We start from the raw sequence: 27,717 nt of genomic DNA, 5'->3' as shown, positions 1-27,717 counted from the left end.
TTTAGGCTTATATGATAGGTTGGGGCTATGTTATTTAAAAATTGCAGCTAATCTGCGTTGTGTAATATTTTAGTTGTTGTTGGAGAAACCACTTTTCGTCGTTAACCCAGCTTGTCTATTAAGGAAATTATTTATACTTCAGTTTCATTCAATTTGAAATGTTTTAGATTATTATTTCAGTACCGTCGCAATTGAATAGCAATATCCCGTGGTGCGATTATATGTGGTTTGCTACAGTTGTAACATCGTATATGCTCTTTTTGTAATTGATAGAATCGGTGGATTTTTCAGATAATAGACTTCAGTCGCTTCTCGGTTTTCTGATTAGGGTTGTACTGACAATTAATTGCTAATGTGTGTTTTGCACTGGAGGTGTGAAAACCTGTTTGGAAAGAGGCTCGAAAATAGAACTACTGTATTTTGAGAGATAATAATTTATTAGCCATTTTACAGGATGAAATCTCTTGAGATGCACCTTCTCGGTTTAAAGAATGTCCAAATAAAAAAACGACCCCCCCCAAAAAACAATACTTATAATATGGCAACTACGGTCTAATAATGCTAACCATTAAATACAAATAATAATAATAAAAGGTCAATTCTGAGCATAAAAAAGTTGTTATACACCTACTAATGGGCCTCCAACAAATACAAATAAATATGCAACTAAAAACACTAAGTTGGCTGCCTATAATATATACATCATTACAAATATCGTCAGATGTTGACGTTTCTCCTAGTTAAAAACACAAACAGTTTGTTCTTAACATTGGAACAAGGGCTATCTTAACTTCACTGTGTGATTTTAATGCCCTGATTTCTATAAGTAAATGATTTCAGCCAGTTGGGCATTTGTATTTATTAGTAACAGAGTGATGGGAGAAGCGTCGTGAGAGCGTCTGAAGAGCAACGAGAGTCCTCGCACTGTCACTGTCCATGGTGCTGAAATGTCTTAAAATCCTATTTAAACCAGTTGGCTTTAATATTGATCGCTGTTTGACCTTCATATTCTTATTCCTTCCCCTGCTCTGTTTTTTTCTATAGCAGTTATGAATTGGCTCTGGCTGAGGACCAGCAACCGATATATTGCTTTGTTGTCTCTCTTGCAGATGTGTTGTATTTTATATTCATAGTATACCTGATCTTAAATGATGAAAAAAAGAGTGGGGGTGATTTTAATAATGTATGTTTGTATGGTTTAATATCCTATCGTTTTCTGTGTTTCTCTTTCGTTTTCCAATAGTTAATTGACCAAATAAACTTACTTAAGCGTATTTATAACCATCTGCCAGCAAAACATTAAGAAATCTGTAAGTAAATAATGTAATTTCTGTTGAGTACGCACAGTGTCGCTGTTCACCAGGTGTGTTTGGATAGATCCAGTTCTCCACCCACTGGTGTTGTAACAAGACTCGGGTGTCATTCTGCAGAAAATATTGGACCCGGTTAGATTGCTTGAACATTTTGGGGATATTATTTTCCTCAAGCTGAATATTTTTGTGGAATACTATTTGTTCACATTGTATTATCAAGGCTATATTGTGTTTTGACGTTTTTAATCCCAGGATGGGGCACAAAGGAATCTCGGTGACAGGCCTCGTCTGCGGTTTTGCTTTCTTTCTTCTACCGCTGCACTCCGCCTATGGAGACGTGAGCTATTATTTTCCGGAGGAGATGAAACGAGGATCTGTTATTGGAAATATAGCCAATGATCTCGGGCTTGTGGCGAGCAGACTGTTCGCTCGTAAGGCCCGTATTGATACCGAAGGGAACCACGAACGGTATTGTGACATTAATCTGAATACGGGAGATTTGACTATAGCTGAAAGGATTGACAGAGATGGGCTTTGTGGCAAGAAGGCTTCGTGCGTATTAAAACAGGAACTTGTGCTTGAAGATCCGTTGGAGCTTCACCGTATTAGTCTTCATGTCCAAGATATAAATGATAATTCCCCACAGTTTAAAAAGGATATTATCAAAATGGAAATTCGTGAATCAGCAGACAAAGGCGTTCGTTTTTCTCTAGATGAGGCCCATGACGCTGACATAGGACAGAATACGGTTCAGAGCTATACACTACAAAGAAATGAACATTTTATTTTGAATGTCAAAACCAAAAGTGGTGGACGCAAATACAGCGAGTTAGTGTTAGACAAAGAGCTAGACCGCGAAGGGCACCATGAAATCAAGTTATTACTGACAGCGATGGACGGAGGCTCTCCGCAGAGATCAGGTACTGTAGTCATACACGTCACTGTACTGGATGCTAACGATAACGCCCCAGTGTTTAGCCAGCCCGTCTATAAAGCCAGTCTGCCTGAAAACTCTCCTTTAGATACTGTAGTGGTTACAGTGAGTGCTACGGATGCAGATGAGGGATTGAATGGTGAAGTTACTTATGAATTTGATGACGTTTCAGATGAAAATAGCAATGTATTTTCTCTTGATCATGAGACTGGAAAAATTACAGTTGTTGGTCCAATAGATTATGAAAAGGAGTCTTCATATGAAATGCAGATCAGTGCAAAGGACGGATTAGGGTTAGCATCCTACTCTACATTGATAATAGAAATCACTGATGTTAATGACAACGCCCCTGTGCTATATCTACAATCTCTGACTAACCCCATACCTGAGAACGCGTCACCTGGTACAGAGGTGGGCATCATTAACGTGCAGGATAGAGACTCTGAGAATAACCGACAGGTCCGCTGCTCCATTCAGCAAAACCTTCCCTTTAAGCTGGTGCCATCCATCAAAAACTACTATTCTCTGGTGACCACGGGCGAACTGGACCGAGAACTGGTGTCTGATTACAACATTACAATCACTGCCACCGACGAGGGCTCTCCACCTCTGTCCTCCTCTAAAAGTGTTCAGTTATCTGTAGCTGACGTCAACGACAACCCACCTGTGTTCGAGGAACAGTCCTATAAAGCCCACGTGACTGAAAATAACAAACCTGGCTCTTCCTTATGTTCCGTTACTGCACGGGACCCAGACTGGAGACAGAACGGTACAGTGATTTATTCTCTCTTACCTGGTGAGGTGAACGGTGTCCCGGTGTCCTCGTTTTTATCCGTTAATGGAGACACAGGGGTGATCCACGCTGTGAGGTCGTTTGATTACGAGCAGTTTAGGAGTTTTAAAGTCCACGTGGTGGCAAGAGACAACGGTTCTCCTCCGCTCAGCAGCAACGTCACTGTCAGTGTGTTCATAACGGATGTGAATGACAACTCTCCTCAGATACTATACCCCGCCCCGGAAGGGAACTCCTTCATGACCGAGCTGGTCCCCAAAGCTGCGCACGGGGGCTCTCTGGTTTCCAAGGTGATAGCGGTGGACGCGGACTCCGGCCAGAACGCATGGCTGTCCTATCATATTGTCAAATCCACTGATACGGGACTTTTCACTATTGGTCTCCACAGCGGAGAGATCAGGACACAGCGGGACATTTCTGAATCTCACAGCATGAAACAGAACCTCATTGTGTCAGTGAAAGATAACGGACAGCCCTCTCTCTCTGCCACCTGTACAATTTATTTAGTGATTTCTGATAACTTGGCTGAAGTGCCAGAACTGAAAGATGTATCTTATGATGAGAGCAATTCCAAACTCACCTCTTATCTGATCATCGCGCTGGTGTCCGTCTCCACCTTTTTCCTCACCTTCATCATTGTCATCCTGTCCGTGAGGTTTTGCCGCAGGAGAAAGCCCAGACTGTTGTTTGATGGAGCGGTCGCCATCCCCAGCGCCTATCTCCCTCCCAATTACACAGAGGTGGATGGCGCAGGAACTCTCCGTAGCACTTACAATTATGATGCATACCTGACGACGGGTTCGCGAACAAGTGACTTCAAGTTCCTCACATCTTACAGTGACAACACGCTGCCTGCAGACCAGACTCTGAGGAAAACTCCAAATGACTTTACTGAAGATCTTGACGACTCCGAAGGGTCACCAGAGGTAGGACTTTATTGTAAACAAAAATATACTATTGGTTTTATGTTTTATTAAATTGAGGCTATACTTTTCCATACATGTTCAGGTGTCATGCTTCGCAAAACAATTAAAGCGTCAGTTAGAGCTAAATCCTTTGTCCTATAGAAAATCACACTTTTCACAGCAATACATTCATTTTCCAATGTTTGTCTACATTGTCAGTCTGTATTTGCAACAGAAAGAGACAGATGGTTGTTAAATGTGTTTTACACAATAGCTTACATTCTATAGATTTCACTCCATTATGGGTAAAATGCTGAAAAATGCTTTTTATTCATTGTAATTGGACGTCTCCTGTGGAAATGATTGTATTATACTCCATTTTATTTTTACAGTAATAGTTTATGCCTACTGTAGATTACAATTTTCAGTTTCAGGCACCAACCTCATGCGGTGGGTAAGACACATGAGGTTCAGACTATTAATTCCTTACCCTGAATAGATTTGCCCCCGATCATAGATCTAAGATTGTACCCAATCCCAATGTTAACTCCATCTCCTTCTCTCTCTCTCTTTCTCTCTCTCTCTCTTTTGACCTCTAGTATATGGTTGTGTCTTGCTCATTAACATATTTTGAGGCACATATTCGATATGTGTAGAGGACAGATTGGAGTGGCAGCAAGCATCTAACCTTTGATGTTTGAGTATTTGTTTTGTTCTTGGTCTGTTTTTCCCTGTAGTCACTGAACATTTGGAAGTCTTTGTTAAGTGCAAGTGATTTTAAACACCAATTATTCATATATATTTGTTTGGTATGCTGTAATATGAAAACGCATTACCTAGCAGCCAACCTGCTTCCACCAATCCCATGGAATTACACTAAAATACTGTAAAATACAAACCCGCCTCCCCTCAATGAATTAATTAATCCCAGTATTAAAATATTTACTGTAAAACATTTACAATTACAGCATTCACCTGGAAACTCTGCTGATAATATCCTTCTGTACATTTACAGGGAAAAGTTTGACAGTGTATAGGCAGGTTGATAGGCTCCAGGTTTGATGTCATTTGTAAAGTCTCCTGTTAAATGATTGTTTTGACCCACTCAGTTGAAGTGAGAAATATTGAGGTGTTGATATATAATCTGAGTTGTGATGGTGTTAGTTTATTTATTTAACTAGGCAAGTCAGTTAAGAACAAATTCTTATTCGCTATGACGGCCAACCCCGGCCAAACCCTAACCTGGACGACGCTGGGCAAATTGTGCGCCGCCCTATGTGACTCCCAATCACGGCCAGTTGTGATGCAGCCTGGAAACAAACCAGGGTCCGTAGTGACACCTTTATCACTGAGATGCAGTGCCTTAGACCGCAGTGCCTTAGACCACTCAGGAGTGAGTTTGCTCCTACAGTGATTAGGCCGAAACACCCTAGGAACCAAAGGTACACTACTGACGATGCGCTCCCCAAATTTCACCACGCTCACTGTTCATTAACTTTTGGAAGTGCTTGCACAAAGGATAGTAACATCTCATCCTGTGTTCTTGGAATCTGTCACCTCCAAAATGATTGACAGCCTTGATAAAGATGAGCAAGAAGACTGCATGAAATAAATAATACAAATATAGAGCTATTGTGTGCAAAATTATATTCATTTATACTCCCATAAATGCTCAGAGAAAGAGATTGTGTGTAACAAGTAAAAAATAAAATCTCAAAAACATTGGTGTCAATATTTTTTGCCTGCGCCATGATTCTCGTGAATAAATCAAACTAAATTTAAATCTGCATTAACATTCTACTTTAAAAAAGTTGATCTCATCTTCATAAACTGTATTGTGGCCTTCCGTGTCTTCCTGTTTCCCTTGGGTATAAAAATGAGTTAACACACATGTCAAGTCCTTTGTCGTCCATCACCAGGGGGAAAGGCAACAAACTCACAAATGAAGAGAGAGACAAATCGTTGTTGACTTTCATATATCAGTAATTAGGTCTAAAAAAAACACTACTGGAAAACCAAATATACCACTTATCCATATTAGGGCAATAATTGAAAAATGTAAAACCAACTGAATTGGTTGTAAACTTGCCTGGAAGAGGATGCAAGTGTATCTTGTCAACACGCACAGTGAGGAAGATGGTTTGGGGGAAAAGAAAAGTCACATCTTGGGGTCACCAAGTCTACAAATTTACAATTAGATGCCACTTCTATGCCAATGGGCTATTTGGAAGGGTTGCCATAGAAAGCACTTATTGAGGGCAATAAACAAATGTAAAAGCGTGGAGTTTGCTAAACGGCATTGGCACTTGGATTGGCACCAGATGCTATGGTCAGAAGAGACGCAAAATAGAGCTCTTTGGCCACGCACACCAGTTTGGCTCGAAAGAATGATGCAATGTAGAAAAAAACCTCATACCTACTATAAGGTATCTAGCAAATACCAGAACATTTTAGCCAAAAACCTGATTGCCTCTGCTAGGAAGCTGAAACTCGACCGCAGGTGGATCTTCTAGAAAGACAACGACCCTAAGCACACATCAAAATCCACAAAGAAATGGTTCATTGACCATAAAGTCAACATTTTGCAATGGTCATCTCAGTCTTCGGACTTGAACCACATTGAAAACCTGTGGTTTGAATTGAAGAGGAAAGCACTATAAGAGCAGATCTAAGGATATCGAGGATCTTGAAATATTCTGTAGAGAAGAATGGTCTAAGATTCCTCCCAATGTGTTCTCAAATCTGATATTTTTTATTTTATAGAAAAGGCTAAGATATCGTTGTCACTGCAAGGGGAGGCTGCAAAAACTATTGAAAACAGGGCTGACAATTATTTTTTGCAACTAATGTTTTGAGATTTTTGTATTATTTGTTATACAAAATGTTTTTCTCTGAGCAATTGTATTAGTATGAAATGATAGAATTTCCCTTTTATTTGTGTACAATATTATAAGTCAGTATTTTAATGATTTATTTAATACAATATTTTTTGCTCATCTTTATCATGTACACGCAGCACCGTTTTGAGGTTTCAGGAAATGGGATGATAAAAGAGTTTTGCTCTGTTTACTAGATTTCTATTTTTTTGCTCCACGGGAATAGGTTAAAAAAGATTGATACTGTCTTTGTATAAGTGGTTTGGGTGACTGAAGAGCAACTTGAGGCTTTAACGTGTTGCTATCCATGGTGCGGAACATGTAGAAAATCACATTTCTGTTGATTATGCCTATTAAATATGTCCCTGTGCATGTGTACTCACTGTCTCGCTGTTCACCAGCTGTGTTTGAATAGATCCAGTTCTCCACCCACTGCTTTTGGGTGCCATTTAGCTGTAGACAATCATTTAACTGCATGCACATTTTGTGTAAATGATTTACATCAAATTGCATCTTTTGTTGAATAGTATTTGTTTACACGGCAGTATGTAGGGCTTTATGATGTTCGACCCTTTTAATCCCAAAATGGGGCACAATTCTCAGAGGTCCCCAGAAGTAGGCTTAAACTGTGTTAGTAGCCTTATAACTAGAGGCTGTCTAGCAGGTGTTTCACATAACAGATTTGACAATAGCTAAAGTGTTTTTGTGATACATGGTGAAAGCACTATTTCCACAGGACTAGTATATTTAGAATTTCATCTGTCCCGTGATCATATTTTCCAATGCATTTTAGCTACACATATGATTAATGTGTTTTATGTCATGCTTTGAAATCAAACATACTAATTTCAAGGCAGTATTCGCAAATTATATTATTTTGTTTGATTTGTGATTGACTAAATTTGGTTTGGGAATGGTTTGGGAACAACTAGTTTAACAGCAGGGCTAGACTATTACTTTCCTTCCTTTAGCGTGTTTTATTCTAGTTTGACAGCAGAGCTAGCCTATTACTTTCCTTTAGCGTGTTTTATTCTAGTTTGACAGCAGAGCTAGCCTATTACTTTCCTTTAGCGTGTTTTATTCTAGTTTAACAGCAGAGCTAGCCTATTACTTTCCTTCCTTTAGCGTGTTTTATTCTAGTTTAACAGCAGAGCTAGCCTATTACTTTCCTTCCTTTAGCGTGTTTTATTCTACTTTGACAGCAGGGCTAGCCTATTACTTTCCTTCCTTTAGCGTGTTTTATTCTAGTTTAACAGCAGAGCTAGCCTATTACTTTCCTTCCTTTAGCGTGTTTTATTCTACTTTGACAGCAGGGCTAGCCTATTACTTTCCTTCCTTTAGCGTGTTTTATTCTAGTTTAACAGCAGAGCTAGCCTATTACTTTCCTTTAGCGTGTTTCATTCTAGTTTGACAGCAGAGCTAGCCTATTACTTTCCTTCCTTTAGCGTGTTTTATTCTAGTTTAACAGCAGAGCTAGCCTATTACTTTCCTTTAGCGTGTTTTATTCTACTTTGACAGCAGAGCTAGCCTATTACTTTCCTTCCTTTAGCGTGTTTTATTCTAGTTTAACAGCAGAGCTAGCCTATTATTTTTCTTTCCTCGCCAGCTCTACTTACGTTTCGCATTTTACTGATGAATGCTAGTTGCCTTAAAAAAATTACACTGCCACTCTTTTAATGTGCGTTTTACCTCAATTTTGACACAAGTTAGGCCTATGGCTATCTTTTTGTAATGTCGTTATTTCACCTACCTGACATTTCCCTAACTCATTATTCTTCTCAATTTGGGATTGGGGTGGAAGGATTAGGGTAAAATAACAAAGAAGTGGAAAAATATATGTGGCGGATTGGAAATGGTGTGGAGATTTACAATGATAGAACCCACACTATCTGCAATGCTAAATGACAAAAAAAGACCCCCAAAATAATACAAAAAAAATCCAATGAGTATGAATAGTTTTTGTGAGAACAGTGGTTATTTTGTCTTCTTCTGTGCCTTTTTTCTTCCTTGTTTTCTTTTTTGCCATATGCTGGGGACACACATCATGTCTTCAATGTTTGACGACGCAAATACAGTTAACTTACTGCTTTTATTGAAATGTAGGCCTATCTAGACCAATGCCAGTGTGTATGGGTAAATATGGGGAATTTCTGAAGGGTCCTCATAGTGTCGCTGTTCACCAGCGGAGGTAGAATAGACGCAGCTCTCCACCCATTGCTGTTGTCATGAACAAAGCTCTGGTTTAGTTTCACTACATAAAATAATAGAGGTAAACGGTCAGACTGCGCACATATTTTGTTTTGATAATTTAATGAATGTTGATCTTTTTGTGGAATACTTTCTCCTTACATCGATCTGTTTAACTATATATATGGATGTCGTTGGAAGTCTAAGGATGCTGAACAAAGGATTCTCAATGTCAGGCCTGGTCTTCTGCTTGTCTTTCTTTCTTCTACCGCTGCACTCCGCCTATGGAGACGTGAGCTATTCTTTTCCGGAGGAGATGAAACGAGGATCTGTTATTGGAAATATAGCCAAGGATCTCGGGCTGGAGGCGAGCAGGCTGTCCGCTCGTAAGGCCCGAATTGATACTGAAGGAAATCGAAAACGGTATTGTGACATTAATCTGAGTACCGGGGAGTTGATTGTTGCGGAGAGGATTGACAGAGAGGGGCTTTGTGGCAAAAAGGCTTCGTGCGTTTTAAAACAGGAACTTGTGTTGGAGAATCCTTTGGAGCTGCACCGTATCAGTCTTCATGTTCAAGATATAAATGACAACTCCCCGCAATTTAAAGATGAATTGATAAAACTAGAGATAAGAGAATCAGCTTTTAAAGGAGCCCGTTTCTTATTAGAAGAGGCCCACGATGCAGATGTAGCACAGAATGCAGTCCAAAGCTATACGTTACAAAGTAATGGTAATTTTATTTTGAGTGTTGATACAAATGTGATTGAACTAGTCCTGGACAAAGAGCTTGATCGTGAGCAGGAACGGGATTTAACAGTATTGCTATCTGCATCTGACGGAGGCACACCGCAAAGATCCGGTACCGTAGTCATTCACGTCACTGTACTGGATGCTAACGATAACGCCCCAGTGTTTAACCAGGCCGTCTATAAAGCCAGTCTGCCTGAAAACTCTCCGTTAGATACTGTAGTGGTTACAGTGAGTGCTACAGATGCAGATGACGGAGTGAATGGGGAAGTTACCTATGACTTCGGCCATATTTCAGAGGAGGATAAGAACATGTTTTTCATCAATTCGAAAATGGGTGAAATCAGAGTTATTGGATCTATTGACTATGAAGAGGTGTCTTCATTTGAATTGCGTATTCAAGCTAAGGATGGTTTAGGGTTAGCATCATATTCTAAAGTCATAATAGACATCACAGATATTAATGACAACGCTCCTGTGATATATCTACAATCTCTGACTAACCCCATACCTGAGAACGCGTCACCTGGTACAGAGGTGGGCATCATTAACGTGCAGGATAGAGACTCTGAGAATAACCGACAGGTCCGCTGCTCCATTCAGCAAAATGTTCCCTTTAAGCTGGTGCCATCCATCAAAAACTACTATTCTCTGGTGACCACGGGCGAACTGGACCGAGAACTGGTGTCTGATTACGACATTACAATCACTGCCACCGACGAGGGCTTTCCACCTCTGTCCTCCTCTAAAAGTGTTCAGTTATCTGTAGCTGACGTCAACGATAACCCACCTGTGTTTGAGGAACAGTCCTATAAAGCCCACGTGACTGAAAATAACAATCCTGGTTCATCCGTGTGTTCCGTTACTGCACGGGACCCAGACTGGAGACAGAACGGAACAGTGGTTTATTCTCTTTTACTCGGTGAAGTGAACGGTGTCCCTGTGTCCTCGTTTTTATCCGTTAACGGAGACACGGGGGTGATCCACGCTGTGAGGTCGTTTGATTATGAACTGTTCAGGAGTTTTCAAGTCCACGTGATGGCCAGAGACAACGGTTCTCCTCCGCTCAGCAGCAACGTCACGGTCAGTGTGTTCATAACAGATGTGAATGACAACTCTCCTCAGATACTATATCCCGCCCCGGAGGGGAAATCCTTCATGACTGAACTGGTCCCCAAAGCTGCGCACGGGGGCTCTCTGGTTTCCAAGGTGATAGCTGTGGACGCGGACTCCGGCCAGAACGCCTGGCTGTCCTATCATATAGTCAAATCCACTGATCCGGGACTTTTCACTATTGGTCTCCACAGTGGCGAGATCAGGACACACCGGGACATTTCTGAATCTGACAGCATGAAACAGAACCTCATTGTGTCAGTGAAAGATAACGGACAGCCCTCTCTCTCTGCCACCTGTACCATGTATTTAGTGATTTCTGATAACTTGGCTGAAGTGACAGAACTGAAAGATATATCGTATGATGAGAGCAATTCCAAACTCACCTCTTATCTGATCATCGCGCTGGTGTCCGTTTCCACCTTTTTCTTCACCTTCATTATTGTCATCCTGGCGGTGAGGTTTTGCCGCAGGAGAAAGCCCAGACTGTTGTTTGACGGAGCGGTCGCCATCCCCAGCGCGTATCACCCTCCCAACTACGCAGAGGTGGATGGCGCAGGAACTCTTCGCAGCACTTACAATTATGACGCATACCTGACGACAGGCTCGCACACAAGTGACTTCAAGTTCGTCACATCTTACAATGACAACACACTGCCCGCGGACCAGACTCTGAGAAAAACTCCCATCGACTTTGCTGAGGCTCTTGATGACTCTGATGTGTCCCCAGAGGTAGGCCTGCAAATATATATAATCTAGATTTGCTTTAAGATCTTCATGATGGCATAGAGGCTATACTTCTTTTAGATTTCATCTAAATATTTTTTTACAGTCACTTCCCCCCTGTAGAATTCACTAGTCCCAAGGACTTACTCAATTCTCTAGCTGGGCTATTTAGTCAGTTTACACATGTTTCAGGTTTCAGGAAATATGTCATTTTGTTAGATGATTATTTCCATCTCCTCTCTATTTAACTGATAGCCTCAGTCTTCAGATGCTAATGTCCTTTTTTGATGGGGTGTGTTTGTGATTGTTGTATGAGGTGGAGTTTTCACATAGCCTACATGCTTCACAGTTTTGAGGTTAAAAGAAAATGAGTTAATACAGTCTGTGGAGAGCTTATTGCAGTGTAGCTCTCCATGGTGCTGAAATTCAGAAAATCTCTGTCGGCTAACGCTCATTCATCATTACCTCTTTCCAGTAACTTGCCCAGTGATTTTTTTAGGGCGACATTAAAAAAGTTTGCATAGAAAATATACGCGGCAACTGCTTGCTAGGGTGCGTTTCTATTGAACTATCGTGTGTCGATAAAAACAGCTGGACGTAATGACGTCACACCTAAAACAACAACACGTTTTCTAAAGAACCTACAGCGTGGAATAAAGAGCCAGTGGTTGACGTGTTTCCATGACACATTTAGTGAAATTGCTCATTAACAAATGATCGAGAGTCTGTATGCGCTTCCACCTAACTGTTTCATTTATCTGGTAGCCTGCGAAAGCCAGCGTAGATAGAATGCAATCATTGATAAACATTTGCCATATTATAATAATTGTCATGTGACAGTATAGCCAAAGTCCATGCTATGGTGAAAATTGCATTCCTGTAGATCTGAAATAATTGAATGGTGAAAATTACCAGCCAACCAGAAACGCAAGGCGAAGCAATTCGGACATTCTTCAAAGTCAGGACAATTCTTGACCTGCAAAGAAACGTACTTTTTTATAGTCTACATTTTTATTTTGCAAGCAGTAATCATTTAGAATTAAATGTGGAGTGGAGCTTATAGTTACGTAATTACATCACGTGCCCCACGAAATTCAAAAGTATTTCTCAATCATTTTGATGTTTCTTTCCATCATCATTTGTCAAAATCAAGAAAGTTTGAAAAAAATGAAAAATCCACCCGTTAAATGGATAAAAGTGTTGTCGATTTTTCAACCTGGCCTCAGATAATTTCCTATTATTCTGTACGTAAATCCTAGACTTTTCATTTAGTATGTATAATATGTTTAGTATTGTTAAATAAGACAGATGGTTACTAAAGCCAAAAACGAAAGTAGAGTGGTTTGGTCGTGGTGGATTGGTGGGCGTATAACTCAAACGTCCAGCAACTCATGTGTGCGCGTATAACGCAAACTTCCAGCAACCCAAAGGTTGCGAGTTTCAATCTCATCATGGACTTATTTTGCATGATATCTAATTAGCAACTTTTCAACTACTTACTGCTTGTAAGCTACTTTGCAACTACTTAGCATGTTAGCTAACCCTTCCCTTCAACTAACCCTACCCTTAATACATACAATTTGAAACGTAACATATCATGCTAAATGGAGTGTCTTGGATTTACGTAAAAAAACATTTAAAATGCTCTGAGACCAGGTTTTATCTTTAGAAAATGTATCATATGGCTGCAGTTTCCATTACATGTGTCGCAATTAATTGTTTTGTGACATTGCTTTTGTCGAATAAACCTGGGTCGATGGAAGCCCGCATACAGTTTGACTGTCTTGTCACGCTCTTATCCAGAGCTACTAGGGCTTTGCTCGGGGCTAATTGAAACATTTTCACCAAGTAGCTCCGTATTCGAACCAGCTATGTAGGCCTAAACTATTTTGTTATATCTCCTTCAACGGAGTATGTAGACGGTTTTCATACAATTATTTATCTGTTGTGATTTAATATAATGCCCGCTCCTATCTGTCTAGTTGGTTATGCTGATTTCAAGACACTGGAGGTAAAAGTTATTCCCCATAGTTATAAAGCAGCTTACTTGTAAGCATACTTAACTTTTTATGAAATATTTAGAAAAATCGTTGCTTTGTGTAATTTCTAAAGGTATTCTCAAAGTGTCGCTGTTCACCAGCTATGCTTGGATAAACCCAGTTCCCCAACAACTGGTGTTGTCACAACGCTCGGGTGCTCCGGTGCCACTGAGCTGGAGAAAAGATTGGAGACGTGCACATTGTGTTCTGACTAGTTTCATCAAGCGAAATATTTTATTGTGGAATACTGTTTGTTTCCATTTCAAAATCTAACCAAGTTGTTCGACGTTTTAATCCCAGGATGGGACACAAAGGATTCTCGGTGACAGGCCTGGTCTGCGGCATTTCTTTCTTTCTTCTACCGCTGCACTCCGCCTATGGAGACGTGAGCTATTCTTTTCCGGAGGAGATGAAACGCGGTTCAGTTATTGGAAATATAGCCAAGGATCTCGGGCTGCAGGCGAGTAGACTTTCTATTCGTAAGGCCCGTACTGACACCGAAGGGAACGACAATCGGTACTGTGACGTTAATTTGAGTACCGGAGATTTGATTGTTGCCGAGAGGATTGACAGAGAGGGGCTTTGTGGCGAAAAGTCTTCATGCGTTTTAAAACAGGAACTTGTATTAGAGAATCCTTTGGAGCTTCATCGTATCAACCTCCACATCCAGGATATTAACGATAACGGACCACTTTTTAACGAGGATATGATAGATATGGAAATAGGAGAATCGGCAGCTAAAGGCACTCGTTTCCTATTAGAGGAAGCTCATGATGCGGACATAGGACAGAACTCTGTCCAAAAATACACACTAGAACGAAATGAGAATTTTGTATTGGCTGTAGATAGTAATACTGTCCAGCTTGTTCTAGATAAAGAGCTTGATCGTGAACAAAGATATGATTTGAAGCTGTTGCTTACAGCTGTAGACGGAGGCTCTCCGCAGAGATCAGGTACTGTAGTCATACACGTCACTGTACTGGATGCTAACGATAACGCCCCAGTGTTTAGCCAGGCCGTCTATAAAGCCAGTCTGCCTGAAAACTCTCCTTTAGATACTGTAGTGGTTACAGTGAGTGCTACAGATGCAGACGAGGGAGTGAATGGGGAGGTCACGTATGACTTTGGCCGTGTTTCAGAAGAAGTAAAGAAAATATTTTCTATCGACCGTAAAACAGGAGAAATTGGTGTAATAGGCACAATTGATTTTGAAGCGGTTTCGTCATTTGAATTGCGTATCAAAGCGAAAGATGGTTTAGGGTTAGCATCATATGCCAAAGTTATAATAGAAATCACTGATGTTAATGACAACTCTCCTGTGATTTATCTACAATCTCTGACTAACCCCATACCCGAGAACGCGTCACCTGGTACAGAGGTGGGCATCATTAACGTGCAGGATAGAGACTCTGAGAATAACCGGCTGGTCCGCTGCTCCATTCAGCAAAACCTTCCCTTTAAGCTGGTGCCATCCATCAAAAACTACTATTCTCTGGTGACGACGGGCGAACTGGACCGTGAACTAGTGTCTGATTACAACATTACAATCACTGCCACCGACGAGGGCTCTCCACCTCTGTCCTCCTCTAAAAGTGTTCAGTTATCTGTAGCTGACGTCAACGACAACCCACCTGTGTTTGAGGAACAGTCCTATAAAGCCCACGTGACTGAAAATAACAAACCCGGTTCCTCCGTGTGTTCTGTTACTGCACGGGACCCAGACTGGAGACAGAACGGAACAGTGATTTATTCTCTCTTACCCGGTGAGGTGAACGGTGTCCAAGTGTCCTCGTTTTTAGCCGTTAACGGAGACACGGGGGTGATCCACGCTGTGAGGTCGTTTGATTATGAGCAGTTCAGGAGCATTAAAGTCCACGTGGTGGCCAGAGACAACGGTTCTCCTCCACTCAGCAGCAACGTCACGGTCAGTGTGTTAGTAACGGATGTGAATGACAACTTTCCTCAAATACTATACCCCGCCCCGGAGGGGAACTCCTTCATGACCGAGCTGGTCCCCAAAGCTGCGCATGGGGGCTCTCTGGTTTCCAAGGTGATAGCCGTGGACGCGGACTCAGGCCAGAATGCCTTTCTTTCTTATCATATCGTCAAATCCACTGATTTGGGACTTTTCACTATTGGTCTCCACAGCGGAGAGATCAAGACACAGCGGGACATTTCTGAATCTGACAGCATGAAACAGAACCTCATTGTGTCAGTGAAAGATAACGGACAGCCCTCTCTCTCTGCCACCTGTACCATGTATTTAGTGATTTCTGATAACTTGGCTGAAGTACCAGATCTGAAATATGTATCTTATGATGAAAACAATTCCAAACTCACCTCTTATCTGATTATCGCGCTGGTGTCTGTTACCACCTTTTTCCTCACCTTCATTATTGTCATCCTGTCCGTGAGGTTTTGCCGCAGGAGAAAGCCCAGACTGTTGTTTGACGGAGCGGTCGCCATCCCCAGCGCCTATCTCCCTCCCAACCACGCAGAGGTGGATGTGGCAGGAACTCTCCGCAGCACTTACAATTATGATTCATACCTGACGACGGGTTCACGAACAAGTGATTTCAAGTTCCTCACATCTTACAGTGACAACACGCTGCCTGCGGACCAGACTCTGAGAAAAACTCCAAATGACTTTACTGAAGATCTTGACGATTCTGAAGGGTCCCCAGAGGTATGGCTTTACTGTTAATATAAATAACCTAGATTTGGATACATTATGGAATAGGGACTAGATATCTTTTTATACAGCTAAAACAAATATTATATTTTCCCTGGAGAAATGCCCTTTTCCCACGGGTCCACGGGAGTAGGTCTCCAGTTCGGATGTAAGGTTTTGGATGATTATTTGAATCCCCTGACAGTTTTGTGAGAAGTCCAGAGATGATATAATGATAGGGTTTTATTTGTGATGGGCTATTTACTGTTTGTGATTGATTGATGTGAATGGTCACATTCACGCTGGCTGCACAGTTTTGAGATTACAGACAATGGTTCGATGTCATGAATGTATCACTGTAGGAATGAAAGCCTATTTGGCATTAGTTTTTAATTTACAAGAGAAATACTGTCTACGGAGAGCTATTTGGTTATCAGAGAAGCGGAGTGAGAGTATTTGAAGTGCGTCGGGAATCGTCGCGAGATCACTATCCATGGTGCTGAAATGTGTAAATTTCAATTTGAAGGCAGTAGGCAGAGGTATTCATCACTTTTAGACTGTCATCACTTGCATTGATTACCATACTTTCTGTTTTTTGTGTATTGCATTGATGAGTGTGCTGACTCATAGATCAACACTAAAATCGGACATTTGCAATGTAGGCCGATATTTTCACGCAAATTGGTTCCCTTTGTAATGTATTAACTCATGTAGTATGAGGATGGTTTTCATGTCATCATTTATGGTGTGTGGAGTTTACGTGAGCTACTGTCGTTTCCTGTGTTTTCCAATAGGGAGAAAGGGATTTCAAATAGTAGTCAATCAATCATCCTACTTCTATAACTCCATATGACGAATTCTCCTAAAATATGGATTTAGAATTATGTGTGAACATGTGTCATTTCTGTTGAGTACTCACAGTGTCGCTGTTCACCAGCTGTGTTTGGATATATCCAGTTCTCCACCCACTGCTGTTGTTACAAGGCTCGGGTGTTCGGGTGCCATTAAGCTGCAGAAAAGACTGGACACGGTCAGATAGCGTGCACATTTTGTGGATATCATTTTGATTACACTGAATCTTTTCGTGGAATACTATTTGTTTACAGTGTACTATCTTGGCTATATGGTGTATCTGCGCTTTTAATCTCAGGATGGGTCACAAAAGAATCTCGGTGACAGGCCTCGTCTGCAGCGTTGCTTTCTTTCTTCTACCGCTGCACTCCGCCTATGGAGACGTGAGCTATTCTTTTCCGGAGGAGATGAAACGAGGATCTGTTATTGGAAATATAGCCAATGATCTCGGGCTGGAGGCGAGCAGACTGTCCGCTCGTAATGCCCGAGTTGATACCGAAGGGAACCGAAAACGTTATTGTGACATTAATCTGAGTACCGGGGATTTTATTGTTGCCGAAAGGGTTGACAGAGAGGAGCTATGTGGAGAAAAGATGTCCTGTATTCTTAGGTTTGAGTTGGTCTTAGAGAGTCCTCTGGAGTTGCATCGTATATCACTTCAAATCCAAGATATCAACGACAATACACCTATCTTTCCAAAGGATACAATCAAACTGGAAATAGCGGAATCCGCATTCAAAGGCGCTCGCTTTCGTGTGAACGCAGCTCACGACGCGGATATAGGACAGAATGCTGTTCAAAGCTACACTCTGCAGAGAAATGATCATTTTGCTTTAAGTGTTCAAACGACTGCTGCCGGTAGTAAATATGGAGAGTTGGTTTTAGATAAAGAGTTAGATCGTGAACAACAACAAGAGTTGAAATTATTGCTTACAGCTGTAGATGGGGGCACTCCGCAAAGATCAGGTACTGTAGTCATACACGTCACTGTACTGGATGCTAACGATAATGCCCCAGTGTTTAACCAGGCCGTGTATAAAGCCAGTCTGCCTGAAAACTCTCCTTTAGGTACACTAGTTCTTACTGTCAGCAGTACTGATGCAGATGAAGGAATGAATGGAGAAGTGACGTATGAATTTAGTCGAATGTCTGATAAGACAAGGAAAGTGTTTACTTTGAATCACGTAACAGGAGAAATGACAGTAGCAGGAGCGTTAGATTACGAAGATGAATCCAAATATGAAATGTTCATAGAAGGAAAAGATGGTTATGGACTTTCCTCAGACACTAAAGTCATAATAGACATCACTGATGTTAATGACAACGCTCCTGTGATTTATCTACAATCTCTGACTAACCCCATACCTGAGAACGCGTCACCTGGTACAGAGGTGGGCATCATTAACGTGCAGGATAGAGACTCTGAGAATAACCGACAGGTCCGCTGCTCCATTCAGCAAAACCTTCCCTTTAAGCTGGTGCCATCCATCAAAAACTACTATTCTCTGGTGACCACGGGCGAACTGGACCGAGAACTGGTGTCTGATTACAACATTACAATCACTGCCACCGACGAGGGCTCTCCACCTCTGTCCTCCTCTAAAAGTGTTCAGTTATCTGTAGCTGACGTCAACGACAACCCACCTGTGTTTGAGGAACAGTCCTATAAAGCCCACGTGACTGAAAATAACAAACCCGGTTCCTCCGTGTGTTCCGTTACTGCACGGGACCCAGACTGGAGACAGAACGGAACAGTGATTTATTCTCTCTTACCTGGTGAGGTGAACAGTGTTCCTGTGTCCTCGTTTTTATCAGTTAATGGAGAAACGGGGGTGATCCACGCTGTGAAGTCGTTTGATTATGAGCAGTTCAGGAGTTTTAAAGTCCACCTGGTGGCCAGAGACAACGGTTCTCCTCCGCTCAGCAGCAACGTCACGGTCAGTGTGTTCATAACGGATGTCAATGACAACTCTCCTCAGATACTGTACCCCGCCCCGGAGGGGAACTCCTTCATGACGGAGCTGGTCCCCAAAGCTGCGCACGGGGGCTCTCTGGTTTCCAAGGTGATAGCTGTGGATGCAGACTCTGGCCAGAACGCCTGGCTGTCCTATCATATAGTCAAATCCACTGATCCGGGACTTTTCACTATTGGTCTCCACAGCGGAGAGATCAGGACACAGCGGGACATTTCTGAATCTCACAGCATGAAACAGAACCTCATTGTGTCAGTGAAAGATAACGGACAGCCCTCTCTCTCTGCCACCTGTACCATGTATTTAGTGATTTCGGATAACTTGGCTGAAGTGCCAGAACTGAAAGATATATCGTATGATGAGAGCAATTCCAAACTCACATCTTATCTGATCATCGCGCTGGTGTCTGTCTCCACATTTTTCCTCACCTTCATTATTGTCATCCTGGCGGTGAGGTTTTGCCACAGGAGAAAGCCTAGACTGTTGTTTGACGGAGCGGTCGCAATCCCCAGCGCCTATCTCCCTCCCAACTACGCAGAGGGGGACGGAGTGGGAACTCTCCGCAGCACTTACAATTATGATGCATTCATGACAACTGGTTCGCACACAAGTGACTTCAAGTTCGTCACATCTTACAGTGACAACACACTGCCCGTGGACCAGACTCTGAGAAAAACTCTAACAGACTTTACCGAAGAACTTGATGGCTCTGATGGTTTCCCAGAGGTAGGCCCGTTACTGTAAATAAAATCATCTACTTTTGGTTTGATATTTTGTGGAATATGGTATATTTTCATCCAATTACAGCTAAGAGGGTTTTCTTTTTAAAATAACCTGGAGAAAATCGTTCTCCCCATGGGTACACAGGAATGTGTACTGCAGCTTGACTATTTAGGAAACTTGTTAGTTGTCAAGTTGTGATGTACTTTGCAACTCATTGTATGATTTCTTTCAATCCCCCCTAAATTAAGGTGAGAAATACACGGATGTTAACATTATGTGGTGTGGTTTGTGATGTGGGATATGTAGCCTACTGTTTGTGATTGGATTTTTCACATATACTCTGCACAGTTTTGAGTTTAAGGGAATGGGTTGATATTTGGCTCTGTTGGAGTGAGGGGATATTTAGCTTGTTTTGGGAATGAGATAAAAACTTTCCTAATATGGAGAGCTATTTACAGTCAGTGATGAGAGAATGCATCTTCCCAGTGGCGCCGTGGTCTAAGGCACTGCATCTCAGTGCTAGTGGCGTTGCTACAGACCCTGGTTTGATTCCAGGCTGAATCACAACTGGCTGTGATTGGGAGTCCCATAGGGCAGCGCACAATTGGCCCAGCGTCTTTCAGGTTAGGGGTAGGGCGTCATTGAAAATAAGAATTTGTTCCTAACTGACATGCCTAGTTAAGTAAAAATGCATTTTTTTTAAAGTGTCTGACTGGCAGCGCCTCGCCTTGTTGCTGTCCATGCAGCTGAAAATGCACACAATTCCCTTCCCTGGCAGTAGGGTTTACTAATAATGGTTGTTGACTGTCGTAACTTTCATTCCTTGCCGTACTCTGTTTTTGTTTATAGCACTGATGAGTTGTTGTGGCTGAATGACCAGCACCATCAATTGCATACATTTGATATTTGAATTGTAGCCTACTGCACCCCCTCTCGCATGTGTTCTATTGTATACTGTCTTTAATCCACCTGATCTTAACTCATATCAACACAGGATGATTGGCAATAATTAATGTTTTTGTGATTTTTATCATGTCGTTTTTTGGTCTTCTTTTTGGTTAGTTAGTTTATTAGTTTATAAATCAATTCAGCCTAGGTTATTTATAGGCCTAGAACGACTTTTCGTGGAACATTAAAAAGAATGTCAGGTAATATGTATAATATCTGAAGTATACTCACTCTGTCGCTGTTCAACAGCTACGTTTTTATAGATACCGTTCTCCACCTACTGGTGTTGTTATAAGGATCGGGTGTTCGTGTACCATTTAGCTGCGGAAAGAGTGGACACGGACATATACAGCATGCACATTTTGAGGATATCATTTTGATCAAACGGCATCTTTTTGTGGAATATTATTCGTTTACACTGCAGTATTGAGACTATACGTTATTTTGACGTTTTTAAACCTAGGATGAGTCACAAAGGAATCTCGATAACAGGCCTGATCTGCGTCTTTGTTTTCTTTCTTCTGCCGCTGCACTCCGCCAATGCAGACCTGGGGTATTCTTTTCCGGAGGAGATGAAATGCGGATCTGTGATTGGAAACATAGCCAAGGATCTCGGGCTGGAGGCGAGCAGACTTTCCGCTCGTAAGGCCCGTGTTGATCCAGATGGGAACCGTAAATGTTACTGTGACATTAATCTGAGTACCGGAGATCTGATTGTTGCTGAGAGAATTGACAGAGAGGGACTTTGTGGCCAAAAGGCTTCGTGTGTTTTAAACCAGGAACTTGTGTTGGAGAATCCTTTGGAGCTTCACCGTATTACTCTTCATGTTCAAGATATAAATGATAACACACCGCAATTTAAGGAAGAGATTATCAGAATGGAAATAAGAGAGTCTGCAGTCAAATGATACTGATATAGGACAGAATACTGTTCAAGGCTATAGTTTAGAAATAAATTATCACTTCATTTTGAATGTTAATACAAAAAATGGGGGACGCAAGTATGGTGAATTAGTGTTAGACAAGTTGCTAGATCGTGAAAAGGAGCAAGAGATACATCTAATACTAGTTGCATCTGATGGAGGCTCTCCGCAGAGATCAGGTACTGTAGTTATACACGTCACTGTACTGGATGCTAACGATAACGCCCCAGTGTTTAGCCAGGCCGTCTATAAAGCCAGTCTGCCTGAAAACTCTCCTTTAGATACTGTAGTGGTTACAGTGAGTGCTACGGATGCAGATGAGGGACCCAATGGCGAAGTCATATATGACTTTGATCATGTTTCAGATGAAAAAAGTAATGTGTTTTCTATAAACTATAAAACAGGAGAAATTACAGTTGTTGGGTCACTAGATTATGAAGAAGAATCCTCATATGAAATGCAAGTCAGTGTGAAGGATGGCTTAGGGTTCGCGTCATATGCAACGTTGATAGTAGAAATAACTGATGTTAATGACAACGCCCCTGTGATTTATCTACAATCTCTGACTAACTCCATACCTGAGAACGCGTCACCTGGTACAGAGTTGGGCATCATTAACGTGCAGGATAGAGACTCTGAGAATAACCGACAGGTCCGCTGCTCCATTCAGCAAAACCTTCCCTTTAAGCTGGTGCCATCCATCAAAAACTACTATTCTCTGGTGACCACGGGCGAACTGGACCGAGAACTGGTGTCTGATTACAACATTACAATCACTGCCACCGACGAGGGCTCTCCACCTCTGTCCTCCTCTAAAAGTGTTCAGTTATCTGTAGCTGACGTCAACGACAACCCACCTGTGTTCGAGGAACAGTCCTATAAAGCCCACGTGACTGAAAATAACAAACCCGGTTCCTCTGTGTGTTCCGTTACTGCACGGGACCCAGACTGGAGACAGAACGGAACAGTGATTTATTCTCTCTTGACTGGTGAGGTGAACGGTGTTCCGGTGTCCTCATTTTTAGCCGTTAACGGAGACACGGGGGTGATCCACGCTGTGAGGTCGTTTGATTATGAGCAGTTCAGGAGTTTTAAAGTCCACCTGGTGGCCAGAGACAACGGTTCTCCTCCGCTCAGCAGTAACGTCACTGTCAGTGTGTTCATAACGGATGTGAATGACAACTCCCCTCAGATACTATACCCCGCCCCGGAGGGGACCACAGTCATGACGGAGCTGGTCCCCAAAGCTGTGCACGGGGGTTCTCTTGTTTCCAAGGTGATAGCGGTGGACGCGGACTCCGGCCAGAACGCCTGGCTGTCCTATCATATAGTCAAATCCACTGATATGGGACTTTTCACTATTGGTCTCCACAGTGGAGAGATCAGGACACAACGGGACATTTCTGAATCTGACAGCATGAAACAGAACCTCATTGTGTCAGTGAAAGATAACGGACAGCCCTCCCTCTCTGCCACCTGTACCATGTATTTAGTATTTCTGATATTTCTGATAACTTGGCTGAAGTGACAGAACTGAAAGATGTATCTTATGATGAGAGCAATTCCAAACTCACCTCTTATCTGATCATCACACTGGTGTCTGTCTCCACCTTTTTCCTCGCCTTCATCATTGTCATACTGGCCGTGAGGTTTTGCCGCAGGAGAAAGCCCAGACTGTTGTTTGACGGAGCGGTCGCAATCCCCAGCGCGTATCTCCCTCCCAACTACGCAGAGGTGGATGGCACTGGAACTCTCCAAAGCACTTACAATGATGATGCATACCTGACAACGGGTTCGCACACCAGTGACTTCAAGTTCATTCGTTCATACAATGACAACACGCTGCACTCTGAGAAAAACTCCAATTGACTTTGCTGAAACTTTGAACGATTCTAATGGGTCCTCAGAGGTAAGCTCAAACTGTTAAATGATAGTTTTGATTTGTATAGGCTATCATAGAGTAGAACCTATTATGTTTCTACAATCACAGCTTAGTTGCCCTGTACAATACGCTTTTGACCCCTGGCGTAAATCAGTATTCGCACACGAGGTGACCGACCTCAATACCCAAGCTTGTCTATTTGGCAACTTGTTTTTGCTTTAGATGTAATGCTATTTGTAATGTATTTATGGTAATTCATGTCCCCTCACAATTGAGGTGAAACAAGGTTGATGCTTGTAGTTGGTTTTGAGTTGTGATATTTCTGTTTGTGGTTGATTTGGATTGTTGACATAGGCCTATATGCTGCACGTTTGAGGTAAACAATGGGTTAATAGTTTGGCCTGTTCTCGTGGAGTTCTAGTTGGAAAAGTGTGACAAAATAAAACTGCAGTATGTGGAGAGCTACCAAGACAGAGTGATGGGAGAAGCGTTTTGAGTGTCTGAAATGCGGCGGCTGTGGTGTGTCGCTGTCCATGGTGCTGAAATCCTTTTTTTTTGGCATTGTTGTTTACTTTTCATTGCTGTTTGACTGTCATCACCTACATTCATTGGCATAATCTCTGTTTTTGTGTATTACACTTGATGAGTTTGTGTAAAGTGAAATACCAGAACTATAAATCTCATACTTACAACGTAGACCTGTACATTTTCTTGCAGATGTGTTCCCTGTGGAACATATTTATTCCTCCTAATCTATATCTTAACTCGTGAAAATAGTCTGAGATGTATTTTAATGTCATCATTTGTTTTTCTATTTTTACTGGCGTTTTCTGAGTTTCTAATTGTGGCCATAAGTTTCGGGTGATTCCCCCCCAATAGTTACAGTAATCAATCATGCACTCTTCTTATAGGAGAATATATTCATATTTCAACTTTTCTCGAAATAGAGATTTTGAATAATATCAGTTAACGTGTAATTTCTGTTAAGTACTCACTGTGTCGCTGTTCACCAGCTGTGTTTGGATAGTTTACAGTTCTCCACCCAGCGCTGCTGTCATAATGCACCGTGTTCGGATGTCATTTAACTGCAGAAAAGATTGGAGGTGGTCAGATCACTTGTACATTCGGTGGATGTTCTTTTCAGGAAACGGTATCTTTTTCTGGAGATTTTCTTTAGAATATCTATACGGTCGTCTAGTTTTAATCCCAGGATGGGGCACAAAGGAATCTCGGTGACAGGCCTCGTCTGGGGTTTTGCTTTCTTTCTTCTACCGCTGCACTCCGCCTATGGAGACGTGAGCTATTCTTTTCCGGAGGAGATGAAACGAGGATCTGTTATTGGAAATATAGCCAAGGATCTCGGGCTGGAGGCGAGCAGACTGTCCACTCGTAAGGCCCGAATTGATACCGAAGGGAAAAACCAACGTTATTGTGACATTAATCTGAGTACCGGGGATTTGATTGTTGCGGACAGGATTGACAGGGAGGAGCTATGTGGAGAGAAGGTTTCGTGTATGATTAAATTCGAGTTGGTTCTAGAAGGTCCATTGGAGTTGCATCAGATATCTCTGCTTGTTGAGGATGTCAATGATAATTCACCCATTTTCACGAAAGATACAATCAAATTGGAAATTACAGAATCGGCAGACAAAGGGGCTCGCTATCGAATTAACGAGGCACATGACGCAGATATAGGACAGAACGCAGTGCAAAGGTATACATTAGAAAGGAATGAACATTTTGTGCTGGCTATTCACGATTACACAGATGGAGGAAAGAACGTCGAGTTGGTTTTAGATAAAGAACTAGATCGTGAGGAAAAGCAAGAGATGAGTTTACTTATTACAGCTGTAGACGGAGGCTCTCCGCAGAAATCAGGTGCTGTACTCGTACACGTCACTGTACTGGATGCTAACGATAACGCCCCAGTGTTTAGCCAGGCCGTCTATAAAGCCAGTCTGCCTGAAAACTCTCCGTTAGATACTGTAGTGGTTACAGTGAGTGCTGCGGATGCAGATGAGGGATTGAATGGGGAGGTGACGTATGAATTCAGTCGCATATCAGACAAAGCAAGAAAGATATTTTCTTTGGGTCACAGTACTGGAGAAATTAAGGTGATAGGTCCAATAGATTTCGAAGACGATCCAAAATATGAAATGCGCATAGAGGGTAAAGATGGCTATGGACTTTCATCTGATTCAAAAGTGATTATTGAAATAACTGATGTTAATGACAACGCCCCTGTGATATATCTCAAATCTCTGACGAGCCCCATACCTGAGAACGCGTCTCCTGGTACAGAGGTGGGCATCATTAACGTGCAGGATAGAGACTCTGAGAATAACCGACAGGTCCGCTGCTCCATTCAGCAAAACCTTCCCTTTAAGCTGGTGCCATCCATCAAAAACTACTATTCTCTGGTGACCACGGGCGAACTGGACCGAGAACTAGTGTCTGATTACAACATTACAATCACTGCCACCGACGAGGGCTCTCCACCTCTGTCCTCCTCTAAAAGTGTTCAGTTATCTGTAGCTGACGTCAACGACAACCCACCTGTGTTTGAGGAACAGTCTTATAAAGCCCACGTGACTGAAAATAACAAACCCGGTTCCTCCGTGTGTTCTGTTACTGCACGGGACCCAGACTGGAGACAGAACGGAACAGTGATTTATTCTCTCTTACCCGGTGAGGTGAATGGTGTCCCAGTGACCTCGTTATTATCCGTTAACGGAGACACGGGGGTGATCCACGCTGTGAGGTCGTTTGATTATGAGCAGTTCAGGAGTTTTAAAGTCCACGTGGTGGCCAGAGACAACGGTTCTCCTCCACTCAGCAGCAACGTCACTGTCAGTGTGTTCATAACGGATGTGAATGACAACTCTCCTCAGATACTGTACCCCGCTCCGGAGGGGAAATCCTCCATGACCGAGCTGGTCCCCAAAGCTGCGCACGGGGGCTCTCTGGTTTCCAAGGTGATAGCGGTGGACGCGGACTCCGGCCAGAACGCCTGGCTGTCCTATCATATAGTCAAATCCACTGATCCGGGACTTTTCACTATTGCTCTCCACAGCGGAGAGATCAGGACACAGCGGGACATTTCTGAATCTCACGCCATGAAACAGAACCTCATTGTGTCAGTGAAAGATAACGGACAGCCCTCTCTCTCTGCCACCTGTACAATTTATTTAGTGATTTCTGATAACTTGGCTGAAGTACCAGAACTGAAAGATGTATCTTATGATGAGAGCAATTCCAAACTCACCTCTTATCTGATCATCGCGCTGGTGTCCGTCTCCACCTTTTTCCTCACCTTCATTATTGTCAACGTGTCCGTGAAATTCTGCCGCAGGAGAAAGCCCAGACTGTTGTTTGACGGAGCGGTCACCATCCCCAGCGCGTATCTCCCTTCCAACTACGCAGAGGTGGATGGCGCGGGAACTCTCCGCAGCGTTTACAATTATGACGCATACCTGACGACGGGCTCGCGCACAAGTGACTTTAAGTTCGTCACATCTTACAATGACAACACGTTGCCTGCAGACCAGACTCTGAGAAAAACTTCCCTTGACTTTGCTGAAGATCTTGACGATTCTGAGGGGTCCCCAGAGGTAGGGCTTTACGATAATTTAAAGGCTGGATTTTAAAAAATTATGCTATCCCACTGTGGAAAACAACTGGTTGATCAACGTTTTTTCCACATAATTTCAAACCTAAAAAAAATAATTGTGCTGACGTTGAATCAACGTGGAAAACTGATTGGATTTGCAAAAAGTCATAAATAGATTGATCTAGACAAAAAGCTGCATAATGTGGAAGTGAAAAGATAATGTAATAAAATAACCCCCTTACGTTAAGCCAAATGTGGCTTAACGTAAGAACCTATTAAGTTATATAGCCTGAAATAATGTGTTGACGTGATTTTTGAATGACTACCCCTTCCTATGTCCCCCATACATACAACATCTGTAAGGTCCCTCAGTCAAGAATTGAATTTCACGAACAGATTCAAGTACAAAGACCAGGGAGCTTTTCGAAAGCCTCACAAAGACAGGCGGTGATTGGTGGATGGGTAACAATAACCAATCAGACGTTGAATATATCTTTAATA

At 42.3% G+C, this 27,717-nt stretch overlaps 2 protein-coding genes and 1 pseudogene across 2 annotated transcripts; all 3 read left to right on the top strand.

The window, feature by feature from the left end:
• The first annotated feature begins 1,433 nt into the window (after positions 1 to 1,433).
• Positions 1,434 to 24,691, top strand: LOC127913768 (protocadherin beta-15-like; annotated as a pseudogene).
• On the top strand, positions 17,311 to 22,953 carry LOC118382394 (protocadherin beta-15-like). Its single transcript, XM_052486938.1, has 3 exons — positions 17,311 to 19,856; positions 22,308 to 22,874; positions 22,948 to 22,953. Exons 1-3 carry the CDS (start codon positions 17,457 to 17,459, stop codon positions 22,951 to 22,953), a joined length of 2,973 nt encoding a protein of 990 aa, XP_052342898.1. The 5' UTR covers positions 17,311 to 17,456.
• Positions 24,692 to 24,705: 14 nt separating the features above from the next.
• On the top strand, positions 24,706 to 27,437 carry LOC127913986 (protocadherin beta-16-like). Its single transcript, XM_052488230.1, has one exon. It carries the CDS (start codon positions 24,818 to 24,820, stop codon positions 27,251 to 27,253), a length of 2,436 nt encoding a protein of 811 aa, XP_052344190.1. The 5' UTR covers positions 24,706 to 24,817; the 3' UTR covers positions 27,254 to 27,437.
• The last annotated feature ends 280 nt before the right edge of the window (positions 27,438 to 27,717 follow it).

Source organism: Oncorhynchus keta, chromosome 30, assembly GCF_023373465.1.
Source record: "Oncorhynchus keta strain PuntledgeMale-10-30-2019 chromosome 30, Oket_V2, whole genome shotgun sequence".
NCBI classification, from domain to species: Eukaryota; Metazoa; Chordata; class Actinopteri; order Salmoniformes; family Salmonidae; genus Oncorhynchus; species Oncorhynchus keta.
This window is presented reverse-complemented; position numbering and strand designations above follow the sequence as displayed.

What these genes read in the sequence shown, in the direction of transcription:
- LOC118382394 (XM_052486938.1), top strand. Translation starts at nt 17,457, where the DNA reads ATGGGTCACAAAAGAATCTCGGTGACAGGCCTCGTCTGCAGCGTTGCT. An exon ending in GCTCTGATGGTTTCCCAGAG is followed by an intron (nt 19,857 to 22,307) that starts GTAGGCCCGTTA and finishes TCCATACCTGAG; the next exon opens with AACGCGTCACCTGGTACAGA.
- LOC127913986 (XM_052488230.1), top strand. Translation starts at nt 24,818, where the DNA reads ATGGGGCACAAAGGAATCTCGGTGACAGGCCTCGTCTGGGGTTTTGCT.